General features: G+C 39.2%; 1 protein-coding gene across 1 annotated transcript in view; it reads left to right on the top strand.

Annotated features, from left to right (window-relative positions):
- The window catches only part of itga9 (integrin, alpha 9), a 385,198-nt gene that overhangs the window by 67,686 nt on the left and 301,352 nt on the right, over window positions 1-16,160 (top strand). The window contains exons 9-10 of the mRNA XM_072571044.1: window positions 3,541-3,678; window positions 12,828-12,933. Of these exons, the coding sequence (XP_072427145.1) occupies window positions 3,541-3,678; window positions 12,828-12,933 (244 nt within the window). The remainder of the gene's footprint in view (window positions 1-3,540; window positions 3,679-12,827; window positions 12,934-16,160) is intronic.

The raw sequence follows: 16,160 nt of genomic DNA, 5'->3' as shown, positions 1-16,160 counted from the left end.
TTAACAGGTATTTTAATGGTGTTTTCAGTGTTTAGTGGCTTTATAATATTAATGTAATTCTGGAACCACATCATCTCCAACACTGAAAATATATAATCCTTATCTACTGTATTTTTGTGAACATCCATTTCAAAGTAACTGGTCGTAATGTCTTTAATGTTCCACTTAGTTCAGACAGAAGCAGCTTTGTTACCCATTGACCTGTCTGGAGATAATGTATAAAATCAAATTCCAAGTACTCCAGCTGTTTTTCACAAGGTAGTGGAAGAAATTCATGAATATCGGTATTGTGGGAATATCGCAGCAGTAATCTAACAATTGTCATTTAATTTCCATCAGAAATTGTATGCAGTTTTTGGTTTTGCTATTCAAGCAGCCATTTAAATAAAAAGTTGTTTTACAGGGATAGCAACATTTATAAAATCTTAAAACTAAACCACCACTAAGGCTGTTTGTAAATTTGTTTAATTTTGAAACAAAATAGCCAGTGCATTGTAGCTAAAGTTGCTGTTAGTTTTCCAAGCGCTAGTGCCACTCGGCCATTGCCTTTAGGGGTCTACATTGCTTGATTCACTGATTGAAATGATTAAGTGCATGTTGAAAAGGCAGTGCATGTGAAAGCAGGATAATAAAACATCTTATTTGCAGAACTGGGTAGCAATGTGAATTTTAGGGCCTGTGTCTGCAGCAGCAATCACTGAATGAATTAAACTGCTGGCCAGGAGAGTCTGCAACTTCATAAAAATTTGAAATGTTTGGTGGTACTCAGCAGACCTGACTGCATCAGTCATTATAGAACAGAGTTGACATTTCTCAGAATGAGTGTTCAGAAATATTACAGATTTTGAGACAAGGGAGGAAATGACAAAAAGTCTGACCAGGCTGCAGAGATTAACTGGAAGACAAAAAGAGGTGACATTGGGACAAGAAACAAAGAATGTTAGCGGGTTTTGAGAAGATTTGTAGCTCAGGTTGTACAAAATAATATTGTACAATTATATTGTACAAAATAATACATGGCTTGGAAAAGGTGGATGCTAGGAAATTGTTTCTGTTAGGCGAGGAGACTAGGACCCGTGGACACAGCCTTAGAATTAGAGGGGGTCATTTCAGAACAGAAATGCGGAGACATTTCTTCAGCCAGAGAGTGGTGGGCCTGTGGAATTCATTACCACGGAGTGCAGTGGAAGCCGGGACGCTAAATGTCTTCAAGGCCGAGATTGATAGATTCTTGTTGTCTAGAGGAATTAAGGGCTACGGGGAGAACGCTGGTAAGTGGAGCTGAAATGCGCATCAGCCATGATTGAATGGCGGAGTGGACTCGATGGGCCGAATGGCCTTACTTCCACTCCTATGTCTTATGGTCTTATGGTCTTAAGGTTGAGATTTTGGATGTAGGTTTGCTTGATGAGCTGCAAGGTTCATTTCCAGATGTTTCGTTACCCTACTAGGTAACATCTTCAGTGGGCCTCAGGTGAAGGCTCGCCTGAACCTTGCAGCTCAGCGAATGTGTCTGGAAGAAGTGTGAAATGTCAAAACGAAACAAAAATGGGGGCAGAGGTTTTGATCTGAGACTGTTAACGTAGTGTTGAGCCCAGAAAGCAGTAATTCAAAGATTCTGTCCATTGAGCTTCTATTGAATTGTGAATGGGTGATCTCTAGTTAGTGTATGGTACAATTTCCTTTGCGCATTTGTTCCTACTGCTGTTTAGTAAAGAAGCAAATACATGCCCCATATAACACCAGCAGAAGTACACTATTACTTGGATTGGTATGGGAAGCAATGGATTTATAATATTGACTTACTTTAGAAAGATGTGAGCCCACAGCCTTTGTGCTGTGTAGAACATTATATTGTTTTTATAACCATTTATCTGTAATTTTTAAAAATTCCCTCTTTATGTTTTTAAGAAGCACTGTTGCTTTGAAATGCATGGTCACTTTATTTTTTTTCCAGAAGTCCTTGATTGTTACAATTGTTAGAAGCACTACATAAGTTTTAAGAAAAGTATCTCTGGTAGTGGAAATTTTAAATTAAAATACAAATTCTTAGAAATACTCGGCAAGAGTTCTATTTCTCTTTATAAAGGTGCAACCTGACCTGCTGAGTACTTGCACAGTTCAAATTTTCCTTATTCTGAGTTCTCCCTTGTGAGTCTGATGAATACACTGTATAACAATTGACGGTAAACATGTACAATAGTGTGAGCAATTAACCATGTTGATGTCTGTGCCTGAGGAAGAAGCAGAGCTCTGAAAGCTTGCAATTTCAAATAAACCTGTTGGACTATAGCCTGTGTCATTTGATTTTTGACCTTTTTCCTGAGAGGTGCAAAAGTAGTGTTACTACCTCTAGGCCAGAAGGCCTGGGTTCAAGTCCCACCTGCCCTGATGTGATCTGAACAAGTTGATTAAAATGTCTCTGCCCTTCCTGAATCTGTGCTTTGCTGCCAAGAATCACTTCCCACTATCTCAGCACTTACTATGGAAACAATGACCTCAGATGGAGTTGGAAGGACTGGATTGTATCAGTTTTCCTTTTGTGAGAATTTTTCTGGCAGTATGGTACGTGTTCACAATTAGCAGTGAACTGCCCATTACAGTTAACCCCAGTTATATGACCTGCCAGGTGACTTTTGAAGCAGTCTCCTCCCAGGTCTTTTTCCTTTATTATTGGGTGGGTTCCCTTGTGGACCCTCCAAGGTACATTTTACATTGTTATATCTTGACAGAAAGGAAGCTGCTGCCTTCCTGAGGCTGATTTATTACTGGGCATCAATAGCAAACCAGGCATTGGGCACAGGTGTAGATAGAAAATCTGGCAGTTGTACATTTATGTTTATTGTATTGCTTATCTGAGTTTAAGCAATTTTTTTCCCACTGCATATTATCAGGTACTGTTCCTTGAATAGTGCTGAAGCATATCTAGCCATCATTATTTTACCTTGCTGAATATATTAAAAATCTAATGATTAGTTATCACTAAGCATGTGTGTTCTAACAAAAAGTAAAAACAGTCTTCTTGCAGAACTGTGTTTTACCATGAGTTGCATGTGCCTTATTTAAGCAAATACCGTAGTCAATGGTTGATGTTACCTTCAATATGACAATACAGCAGTGCTAAAAGGGATTAATTTCTGACTTCCCTGCCACTGTTGTGTGGACCCTCAGCCACCACTTGCACAGATTGCAAATTCAGACCTAGGCCCCATACAATTTTCTGACCATTCATTTAAATACTTGGGTGAATCAGTCTCAATGTATCTCCATTATCTGTATTTCTGATAGGGCAAGTCTGCTCGTTCAGAAAGCTTTTAAGTCACAAGTGGGAAAAATAATACAGCACCTGGTTTATTCAGCATTTGATTTGCGCACAACTCATCCTTGATTCTTTTTACGTGAAAACCTTCAGCACAGAAATTTACTGTAGAACTGCAATATCATGTTGAATTACAAAATCATTACTCTTGCACCGAGGATTTCTTATAAGTGAAGGAGCCATATGTATTTATTGACACAATTTGAATCTCTTTATTCTAGCTGGGGTCCTACTTTGGCTCAACAGTATGTGCAGTTGATTTGAACTCAGATGGCTACTCTGATCTTCTCATTGGAGCCCCAATGTTCACAGAGATAAGAGATGAAGGGCAAGTAACTGTGTTCATCAACCGAGGCAATGTAAGTTTATTATTCAGAACAAGTACGATTTTTACTTATTTAGATAAAAGTTATTCAATAGGAGAAAACTTTTTTATTTTGATCTGTGCAGAGTTCAACAGAGAAATCTTTCCAAATTTAACTTTGAAGATTTAGGCTACAAAGCAATGAAATAAAATCGAAGTAGTTGGTAATATTCAGCAGATCTGGCAAGAGCTGTGGAGACAGAAACGGTTAACATTTCGGGTCCAAAATTCTTTCAGAACTGCAAGAAGGTAGAAATATGACCGATCAAAAACAGAAATTGCAGAAAAAGCTCAGCAGATCTGGCAACTTCTGTGGAGAGAAATTTAGATTTGTTGTTCCAGGTCCAGTGACCCTTCCTCAGAACGGATGGTAGCGAGGAAAATGTCAATTTTATATTGCAGAAGATAGGGTGGGACAAAAGGTAAGGAGTAAACAATAGATGGGGATAGAGCCCAAAGAGAGAGTGGGACAGACAAAGGAGTGGATAATGATCTTGCTAGGAGGGTGAACAGCAATTATTGGGGATTGTTCATGGCCATCAATTGCTGGTGTGTAATAGCAGACTCTGTGATAACAAGGCCTGGGTTATGGGGTGGGGGCAAGGATATGGTAGAGTTCAAGCCCGGGAGTTATTGAACTCTATGTTGAGTCCAGAGGGCTGCAGGGTCCCCAAGTGGAAAATGAGGTGTTGTTCTTCCAGTTTGCACTGAGCTTTGCTGGAGCACTGCTACAAGCCTGAGGCAAAGATATTGGCCGGGGAATAGGGGTGTGTGTTGACATGGCAGGCAGCTGGAAGCTCAGGGTCTCTTGCAGGTTGCTTCACAGATGTTCTATGAAGCAGTCACCAGTCCATGCTTTGTTTCCCAATGTAGAGGAGACACATTTGTGAGCAGCGAATGCGGTAGACTAGATTCAATCAGATTTACTAGATTCATAGTATACCTACATTCTACCTGCAAAAAAAGACCGAGCTTCCAGTTGCCTGCCATGTCAACATGTTCCCTCGTAACATCTTGTCTCATGTTTGTTGCAGTGCTCCAGTGAAGCTCAGCACAAGCTGGAAGAACATCACCTCATTTTCTGCTTGGGGACCCTGGAACCTTCTGGACTCAATATTGAGTTCAATAACTCTAAGGCTTGAATTCTGCCAAATCCTTGCCTCAACCCCACACACCGGGCCTTGTTATTACTGAATCTGCTATTACTCACAACCCATTGTTAACCACTAACAGTTAATAGTATTCACCGTCCTAGTCTGATCGTTATCCAACCTTTATCTGCCTAACTATTCTTATCTCACTTTGGACTTTATCCCCACCTGTCATTTATTCCTCATAACCTTCCCCACCCTATCTTTCGTATGTAACCTGGCTACCATTTTCCCCACTGCTATCACTTCAGAGGAAAGGTCACTGGACCGGAAACGTTAACTCTGATTTCTTTCCAAAGATGCTACCAGACCTACTGAGGTTTTCCAAAAGTTTGTTTTTTTGATTTACAGCATCCACAGTACTTTCGGTTTTTATTTTGAAATATGATGGGCTTTGTGCCATAGAAGAGGTTGAATAACAAAAGGGAAACACTAATCTTGGCAGCATCTGTCAGAGGTTTCCAGATCTTCTGAGTACATCTAGCGCTTGATTTTATTTCACATTTCCAATATCCGTTGTATTTTACATTTGCCTGAATGGGAAGTGATCAGTTATGTAGGGAAATCATACATAGTATGTGTATGCATTACAGGGTGAAATTCCCAAGACTCCAATTGTATAGAAGGCTCACTTGAAAGAGTATATGGTTGAAGAATGTGGCACGGTGATTGTCTGTCAAGTGAAACACTTGTACTTTATGTATTCCACGTGTTTTTGATCTGGCAAGGTGAAAGTAGCATTCTATAATGTTATCAAAACATATCTTTTCTCTCGGGATTACAAGTTTTGGAGAAGGTTAAAATTGCCCTTTGACATTTTACCATCTGATTCAAACTCAAAGTTAGTTTAAATTTTCATTTGGATATTGAAAAGCAATTTTTTATTTAAAACAAAAGTTCTTACACATAAGTAATGTGGGTTAATGCTAAAGCACTGGTCAAGAGATTGGTGCTTGCTTTTTTTGATATACAGAGGAGTAGACCATGAGCAGCAAAATCTCAACTTGGTAAAAGTCAAAATAAATCACTACCTCACGTGGGGTCAAGGGGCAAGTGTAGATGTTTCACTGCTCACCCCTAACTTCTATCTAAAAAAGAGCTTATTTTCCCTATATGAATGAGAACACTTGAAGTTTATCTTATGCTTTTGTTCTTCCCATCCTTTCTGCAAAGATTTAGCCATCGATTACTAGTGCCCCATTTCCCACAGCTCAAGGGAATATTTTCAGGAAGGATGAAGAAATAAATTATCATTGAAGTGGAAATATTCTAATCCCACCCTCTTGCAATGTATATTGTGCAACTACTTGGCTCTGTTAGGAGCTGATAATTCCTTACTGACTGAAGTAAATGGTAAAAAGCTTTGTCTGACCTCAGGATATCCCGAATTCAGTCAAGTTCTTTTGAAATGTAGTCAAAGTTGCAGTATTGCTAGCATGTCATCTGATTTGCAGCAAAATTCTACATCAGTATTGAGAGGCTGGATTTTGAGGAGTCTGTTAGAGTAAGCAATGGCAAATTGTAATATTGCTAGAATGGATAGAGATGGCTTTAAACAAAAGTGAGGTCAAGATGTCAAGTAAAGGAAATGCTGTGAAATAAAGGGAGAGGTCAAAGCAACAGAACAAGTAACAATCAGTGATAGGCAATCTGAATGACAGGAACAGACAGTGTACAAACTTTTATGTTCACTCAAGATAAGTCTTGTGATTGCAAGAACAATAAAATGGCAGAATTAAGGGTACTTTATCTGAATGCACACAACATTCACAAAAACATAGAGGAATTGATGGTACGAATGGAAATAAACATGATCCAATTGGATAATGGTGACAATGCAGTGTGAGCAAGGCTGGTAAATCAGTGCTCAAGGGTATTCGACATTTAGGAAGGAACGGCAAAAAAGCAAAAGAGATGGGATAGCACTGTTAATGAATGGATGTGATCCATACAGTAGTGAGAGAGGTTCTTAGATTGAAGGATCAAGATGTTGAATCAGTTTGGGTGGAGCTAAAAGATAGCAAAGGGAAGCAAGCAACAATGATAGGAGTTTGTTTATAGGCCAGCAAACAATATTTATAATGTAGGACTTGGTTCAAACCCAGAATCAGAGGTGCATTTAATAAGGATTATGCAGTATGGGCAAATTGGTTGTGGTAAATCTTCCAACATTTTGTAGATTGTGGATTAGAAGGTAATAATGATTAGCTTTTAAGTAATTAGTACATATTTTACAATAAATTTTAATCCTTTAAGGCACAAAATGTGGAGAAGAGGTGATCTAGCCATGGTGAATAATAGATGTTAAAGATTGTGTTAGATCAAACTAGGAGGCTTATAAAGTTGCCAAAACAGTGGTAAGCGTGAGAATTGAGTGCATTTAGAACATAGGGTCCCTGGCAACTTCAGCTAACCATTTACTCTGAAGAAGTTCCATGTTGGACACTCAACATTTTGGGGTACTCTCCATGAGCAATGGACACACACACACTCCATGTTCAGGGACATTGGCATCCACTATGTAGCAGCCGTCAAGGCATATCGTCACTTACAGGACACTTCTGCACTTCAGTGTTGCATCTTGGGCAGCGCTGCCAAATATAATTATATCGCTGCAGCAAGGACACTGTGTGCTCTCAGAAACATGTTCCCAGCTCATGGACTGAATGAAGCTGCATCTATTGGTTCTTCACACACTGTCATGGAGCTTGCTCACTCTGAGCTGGATATGCTCAGCATCCCTGCTTTACATTGCCTTGTCTTGTCTTGCTTTGCCTCCTCAAAGATAGCATCTGGCCTTACTTTACTTCTGTCCTTGCAATGTTGTTTTAGGCAGACGCAAAGTCAGAAAGTCTGTCATGGTTGTCAACAGTTTTTTGATCTGCTCAGACCTCAATTAGTTTTGTCATTTGTGATGGTGAGCATTGACTCTACATTTGGTCACTTGATATAGTTACTAGCTAAAAAGGATACTGCTGCCCTTCCACTGAAAAAAAATCAACATGTACTACCTCGCAACTTTCTTGTGCTTTTAACATGGAGTGTTAAAATCTCTTTTCTGAGATGCTGATCACAACTTTTCACCTTTTTAATTAGTCATAGAGATGTACAGCACGGGAACAAATCCTTTGATCTAACCCGCCCATGCCGATCAGTTTTCCCAACCTAATCAAGTCTCATTTGCTAGCACTTGGCCCATATCCCTTTAAACCTTCCTATTCATATTCAGATGCCTTTTAAATGCTGTAATTGTGCCAGCCTCCAGCACTTCCTCTGGCAGCTCATTCCATACATGTACCATCCTTTTGTGTGTAAAAGTTACCCCTTATGTCCCTTTTAAATCCTTCCCTTTTCACCCTACAGTTGACCCTGTAAATGACACACAAAGACAGGAGTAATATTTCCACTCTGGTTTATGGGTGCTGCATTGCCTCCCTTCCCCTCACTCTCCATGCCTATCCATCCAAACTTAGCTTCAGACAGAGACTGACTGCTCTGCTCCCATGCCAGCTGCAGTTCTTCCAGTGTGGCTTTTTTCTGTGGATGAAGCTCTGCACTCAAACCCACACTCTTCTACACAGATTCTTCTAGCACAATATGGACAGATTGCATGATGCTGGTTAGGTCAATTACAGCCCTTCCTGGGAAACCTAGCAAGCAGAAATCCAGCTATAACAGAGCATTGTGTCCTTTTACATATGGAGCCTTTTGGATATGGACCAGTTAACGCAAGATTCCTGACTCTACTCCATGACCTAGCACCTGACCCATGTCACCACGGCATGATTTGGCATTGAGCCCATGTCACCTCTTCTTGCAAGTTAAATGCTCTGTGACTGGGTTCAAGATGTGGTTTTGGGCCATCAAGTTATACAGCACGGAAACACCCCTCCAATCCCACAACATCCTTGTAAATCTTTTCTGAACCATTTCAAGGTTATCTCCGAGCACAACAGGGCCTTGATCAGATGGGCCATGGAATGGCAGACAGTGTTTAACTTAGATAAATGTGAAGTGTTGCATTTTTGTAAAGCAAAGGAGCACAAAACTCCTTTGTGCTTAGTGGTCGGGCTTTGGGGAGTGTTGCTAAACAAAGAGACCTAGGGGTGCAGCTTTTTAGTTCCTTGAAGGTGAAGTTGCAGGTAGACCGGGTAGTAAAGAAGAAATTTTGGCACGCTTGCCTTCATTGAGTAAAAGAATTGGAACATAATGTTGTAGCTGTACAAGACCTTGGTGAGACCAATTTTAGAATGCTACATTCAATTCTGGTCTCCCTGCTATAGAAACGATGTTAAACTTGAAAGGGTGCAGAAAGTTTACAAAGATGTTGCTGGGGTTGGGGGATTTGAGATAAAAGGAGAAGACCCATCTTCACCTTTTAATTTACATGCAGTTACATCTCCATTTTCCTATCCCTTTCAGTTGGCAACCCTTCATCTTTTTCACCAGACCTCCACCTTATTTGTTTCCCTTGCTCCTCTTTCACTTCTGTAAAAAAAACAGAATTTTCCAACCTCTTTCAGTTCTGAAACGTTGTATCCAATTCAAAATATTAATTCTGTTTTTCTCTTCACAATGTGGAAGTGCTTGGTGTTGGACTGGGGTGGACAAACTCAGAAGTCTCATGCTTCCAGGTTACAGTCCAAAAGGTTCATTTGAAACAACAAGCTTTCAGAGCACTGCTTCTTCATCAGATTAACCTGAGGAGCGGCGCTCTGAAAGTTTGTGATGTCAAATAAACCTGTTGGACTAGAACCTGGTGTCATGTGACCTTTGACTTTATTTCTTCACAGATGCTACCAGACCTTCTGAGTTTCTTTAGCATTTACTTTTTTTTCTTTCAGATTTCCAGCATCAGCAGTATTTGCTTATATTTAGCTATTCCAGGCAAACCTGCTATTTGATACATGTATTTGTCTCTCTATGGATCACACTTTACAATGATACAGTGCAGGAAAGTGTCCATTTGGCCAATCATGGTGGAGTTCAATCATTAATTCCATTCTGTGCTCTTTCCCCACTGCCCTCAAAGTTTTCCCCTTCAATACACACAATTCTCTTTCTAATGTTATCATTGAATCTACTTCCATCACCCTTTTTTTTTGTAGTATTTTCCAGATCACGACAACACATTGTTAAAAAGTGTTCCCTTGTTTATGCCTCTGTATTGTTTGTTTAATCACCTTAGACCTCTGTTCTCTGACCCCTTTCTCCTCCTCAATACTGTTTCTCCTTATTTTAGCTATTAAAATAATTCATGATTTTGTAAACCTCTATCAAGTCTCTTCTTAATTTTCTAAGAACTGCTTTAGCTTTTCCATGTAATTGAAGCCCTTCATCCTGGTATTGTTAGAACATAGAATAGAACATAGAACAGTACAGCACAGAACAGGCCCTTCAGCCCATGATGTTGTGCCGACCAGTGGAAGCATTTATCCACATTATATTGAATCTGTCATGTATGTATCCAGTCAGCTTGTCCATCCATCTCTCGGCTCACCCTCGAAACTCAGCTTTGTCTCATCTGCGGATTTGATACCCTCATCTAAATCATTAATTGTTAAGATCAGGTTTGAAGACTGATCCCTGCAGTAGCCCACTAGTCACTGTCTGCCATTTTGAAAAAGACCTATTTATCCTAATCTTTGTTTCCTATCTGCTACTAATGAATTTTCTGTATGTTTCAATGCACTACTCCCAACCCATGTGCTTTAATTTTACACGCTCCTCTCTTTGGTGGGACTTTGTTGAAAACCTTCTGAAATTCCAAATGAACCATGTCCTCTGGCTTCCCTCATCAAATCTATAAATTGGGGATGGAGTTCATTAATTAATCCTATTCCATTGCCCTATACAATTTTCCCCTTCAATACACATGTCTTTTGAAGATCTCGAAGAATTCCAATAGATTCATCAAGTATGATTTTGTCTTTTGTAAATCTGTGCTGATTCCATCTGATCCTGCCTCTGATTTCCAAGTGCTCGGCTATTAAATCTTCTATAATGTATTTTTTCCACTTCTGACACCTGGCTGAGTGGTCTACAATTCCTGGTTTTCTTCCTGCCTCCCTTCTTAAATAGAAAATGACATAGTTATCCACCAATCTGTAGAAAGTTTCCAAAGACTGCAGAATTTTGGAAATGACAACTAGCGCAAACAATATTTCCAGGTCACTACTTCCTTAAGTATTCTAGGCTGCAGATTTGTGCCAGATTCCTGTCTTACTGAAAGTAGGATTGAATACAGCCGTTGAAAATTACTAGAAAATATTCTTTATGTTGATTTGAGGATTACATATTGGTTAGATCACTCAAGAATGCTTTCGTATACTTTTGAAGTTGGTATCACTTCTGCCCATTTGAAAGATTAGTCTGTGCCTTGGGTTAGTGTTTGATTCAAATATGGAAACTTTGATAGTGCATCCCTTCCTCTGGACTATTGCATTTCAGTGCCAGAATAGATTTTTGTATGTGGGCAACCTGAATGGGACTTGAATATAAAATATTCTGAACTAGAAGTGAGAGTGCAACCAACTGAGCCATAGCTGAAGTAGAATTGAATTTGTTGTTTATGGCTCCATAAAAAGCAGGGCAGAATTTTTTTTTTGTCTCCATGTGGAGGACAGATTTGGCTGACAAAATGCAGATTATGTTTCTTTCAGAGGTAAACCACTTTTTATGTACCTTTCCAACTGTATACCATTTTGTGTGGCCTTTTGGAAGCTTGGAAAGCATTTGTGTTTGAGGTCGGTGTCCTATTGGTTTGACCACAGGAACATTGCATTTCTTCCTGCACATTATTTTCACATGCTGCTCTGGGCTTTGGAAGCTCACAAGAAGTATAAAAACCTTAAGAGTCGCTGACCACTGCAGGAAGCCTGCTGAGCAGTTGAGAACATTGAGGATATGTCTAAACTGTCTTTACAGCTTCAAATGTCACTGAGATGCTGTAAAGTAACAGAAATATATTTTAAATGTAGTAATTGATTGCAGAGCAACATTCTGCAGGGGTAAATTGACCACTGTTGATTGAGTATGGCATCAGCATTTGTTTTACTTTGGAAAAAGTGTCACAATGTATTCAAAGAGGTAGAAAAATGAGTTGGGAAACCCTCCTGTCATGTGTAGTTCCGTGATTTACATTCATAGACAGCTTTGACTTTACAAAAGAAATCCTTTGCTCTTGAACATAAAAAGAATTGAAGTGTCTATTCCTGCTTCAGTTGATTGACAGGTAAGTCTGCTTTGAAATAGAGCTGTAACATCATTTGTTCTTTCAATTCCATGTAGCTGTGATGGTTTGTTTTGCTAATATGAACGCGTCTCTGAATTCCAAAAGGGAAAGCTAGCTTGATCTCATCAGATGGAGGTGTTTTGATGCAATTGCTCAAGAGTTGGTTACTCAAGACTTTAAACTTCTTTCTCATGGGATTGCACATTTTTATATTCAGTATGAAGACTGATTTCTGCATGAGAAACTTATTTGTCACAATTTTGTTTTTACACTGGCGTTTAAAATTTTTCCCACTGCTATTGCATGACTCCTCAATAATATACCTTGTGGATATTGGATGAGTAGTTATGAGAACACATGAGAGCAAAGGAAATAAGGGGGAATGCAGGATCTGCTGAGGTGGGCCGCCTAACCAGTCTGCTGCTGTCCCCCACACTCTTCCTTTACTTCAGAGTGGCTTATAATTTGCCTTGCGAGCATAACCTTGCATAAACATCCTAAAGATTCAGGCACATGAATTGGGTGTCTGTGTTGAATATTGAGAAAAAACTGTTTGGTGCACACAACACACACTCAGCCTAAATTTGCAAATAAATGGAACCATGTAAGTTTGACTTTTAATGGGAAGTACAGGAATAAAATCCTTGAACCTTTTGTTGAAATTAGTCTGCAAAAATTGAGAACTTTGAAGTGATCCTCGCTGAAGTGAATCATGTCAGAGCACAAGTTTTCTCAACACTCCTGATTTCTTGTTTATAGGCTGCACTGGAGGAACAGCAGCTTTTAATGGGTGATGGCATGTACAATGCACACTTTGGAGATAGCATTGGATCTCTGGGTGACATAGATGATGATGGGTTTCCAGGTCAGTGTTTCCTTATACATTCTCTTCCAATTTTGTCAAATGATTTTTAACACCTCTTTATCTGTTCCCTTTATTTGCCATCTTTATCATGTTGCAATGCGCTACTCGTGGTGATTAACATAAAGAGCAAAGTTTACCATAATCTTGTTCAGTTTGTTTGGAGGGTGTCTTTTCTATCATTGTTTTGACCATGTCAATTGTTTAACACTTTGGGTGAAATACGAAATGGAGAAAATACTCAGCATCTTGTACAGTATCTCTAGAGAGAAAAATATAGACTTAAGATTTCCTTATCAGAATTTTTATTTTGGAACTTCAACATCTGCAGCATTTTAGCTTAGTTTTCATGTTTAACTAGCAATTTGATATGGTGAAGAACTAGCCTTTTCAGTCCTTTTGAGCCAGGATAAAAAGCCACCCTCATTTCCAAAAAGGGGAACCAAACACCTAAGATCATAAAATCATCTAACACAAGAGAAATCTTTCTATCCTATTTTAAGATCAAATAAACCTCCTTGAATAGAGAACTAGTTACTCACCCTTTTTCCCAATACTTTCCTTTTCGATTGGATATCCAATTTGTTAAGTTCCTGTTGCGTATGCTACAACCACTCTTCAGGTAATACATTTCAAACCATATCCACTTAATGCTTAAATCAAAAACCGACTCCTTTTCCATTTGGTTCTTAAACCAAATATGTTAAATTTCTGCCAGTCCTCCTGGCAGAGGGAACAGTCCCTCTTAATTCTAAAGTGAGCCTACTCAGAAGTGTTATTACACGCTTGTGGAGCAAGTGGGTCTTGCACCCAGGCCTCTGTAGGTCAGAGGTAGGAACACTAGGAGAAAGTGAGGACTGCAGATGCTGGAGGTCAGAGCTGAAAATGTGTTGCTGGAAAAGCGCAGCAGGTCAGGCAGCATCCAAGGAGCAGGAGAATCGACGTTTCGGGCATAAGCCCTTTTTCAGAGGTAGGAACACTACCATTGTGCCACACCAGTCCTCCGGTTCCTCTTTATTTATTTACAGTCTCAAAGTCCTTGATAACTTATTCTAAATTTTCCATTAGTCCTCTCTTTTTTTTGAGGAGAACAATATTGGCCTCTCCTTTGTAGTTTTTCCAAGTTAGAATTAATTTTATCTTCAATTATAGTTTCCAGACATTTTCCTAACACATGTCAAACTGAATGATCCAGTTACTGAATTTATTGATTCTTTTTTGAATAAAAGTACAACATTTGCAATCCTCCAGTCCTGACATCATTTTCATATCCAAGGAGGTTTGAAAGGCTGTGAACGCAGCCTCTGATTTTTCTACCTTTCTTTCTCTGAAGAAGCAAATATTCTATCTGCTCTATGACCTTTCCACTTTTGCGTTGTGCCAATGCTCTCAGTGGCTACATTTTACGTATTTGTGTACAATGTCATCAACCTACGTTTCATCCATGACTGATTTTGGCAGCATCAACTTTAGTGAAGAAAGGCATTATGTTCTGATATAGTATCTGAGTCATAACCTCTGCTCAACAAAATTTCCTCTTTGGACCTTAACCAGCTGCATCTTTTATTTCACTGTTGTTTTTGGATTTGTTTGTATTAAAAATACTTCAGTGTTCCCTTTTGGTTTATCCACTTATGTTTCTTCAAACATTCTTTGTCCCTTATTTCTTTTTTCAGTTCTCTTCTTCTATCTTTCAGCCATCTATTTGATCATCTACTATTTTATAAACCTGCTATTTATCTTGACTATGCCATTATTGTTTACTTTTAATGTCAGTGGTCTAAAAATATCGGGCCCATTGGTAACTATCTCACGAGGTTATTCAAAGGACTACTACCAAATTAGTATTTGTTGTGGGAATATACGCTGTTGAGGTGAATCACGTGGGACACCAAATTTGTAAGCCCATGAATATGTGAACACTGAATGTTTGTCAGAAGCGTGCATTCCAAGTGTTAGGGACCATATCAGACCCTAACCTCCTTATTTTCAAGGTAGATATGAAGTGTTGTGTTCCTGATGCAATGCAGCTAGTCAAATTACTTGATGTTAAGCAAAGCAAAATTTATTTAAACACTATAGTTTAAATTCCTCTTGAATTGTATTTTGAATAACAACTATTGGAAAAATTAACTGAGTAATAGATACAGTCGCCAATTACTAATGAACTATCCCAATATAGTAACATCCCATAAACACCCCTTGGCAAAAAAGCAAATTCAGACACAGATTCTCAGGTGCAGTTCTCCAATTCAGAAGGAAAAAATCATCAGGGGAAATTCGGAGAGAATAGCAGCTAGGAGACATTGACTGTTTTGAGACCCCAAAGTCTTCTGTTTAAAACTAAACCAGAAAACCTGAAATAAAAACGAGAAAGCCTAGTCTGAGAGACCTGGCACGCCCAAGCTGCTCTGATTGTTCCAGGTATAAAATAACACCAAGGCCTCACAAATTATTTACTTTCTAAGAGGTAGTTCTGCACTTAAGCCTTACAACCTCTCTTAAAAACAAAACAGAAGAAAATAACCTTTTGAAGTGACAGCATTGTTACACAGGCAAATCACAATGTCAGTGAGAATGCAATGCTTTTTTGACACCAGCAGTGCCATTTCAGAGCTTGTGCTCAAATGAAGGTAATCCCTTAATCGCATGTGGTTGAACATGTATTCATTATTTTTAAAAAAAGGCTTCCTCCATCCTGACACCATTTGAAAATAAACCTCAATCACTTAGAGATTATTTACTGTTTTCCTTTTCCTAGCTATTGCAATAATTCTAGCAGTGTTTGATGCTTTCTATTATTCATTTCAAGTTGTGAATGTCCACAGGGAGTGGTGTGACAGAGAAGTTTACAAGGTGAGCAACTCTGGCTCTTGGGTGGCTAGCTTCAAACACCAAGCCATCTTGGCATGGGTGGAAGCCATTTGGGCTAGCTGGTGGGCATGCATTAACTTAGTGGGAGGGGGGGAAAGATCAAACCTGAGAGGTTTCACCTTTCATCTTTGCCTTTCACCGAGCTACCACCATTCTAGTGGGGAACTGAGAATCCTAGTGAAGTGTTGGAGGGCAGGCTCCTAGATAGCTGTGACACCTTTCAAACCTGTTGCATACTATAAATCCCCGCCATGTTAATCAGCCTGACATTGCACGGCAGAATTCAGGTGCTAGGTGACTTCTGCTTATGCTGCACAAAAGCTGTGACATTAGCTGTTAGATGGTGCATTATGATT

Source organism: Chiloscyllium punctatum, chromosome 5 (genome assembly GCF_047496795.1).
Source record: "Chiloscyllium punctatum isolate Juve2018m chromosome 5, sChiPun1.3, whole genome shotgun sequence".
Lineage (NCBI taxonomy): Eukaryota > Metazoa > Chordata > Chondrichthyes > Orectolobiformes > Hemiscylliidae > Chiloscyllium > Chiloscyllium punctatum.
Note: the sequence above shows the minus strand (reverse complement) of the source record. Positions and strands in the feature narration are given on the sequence as shown.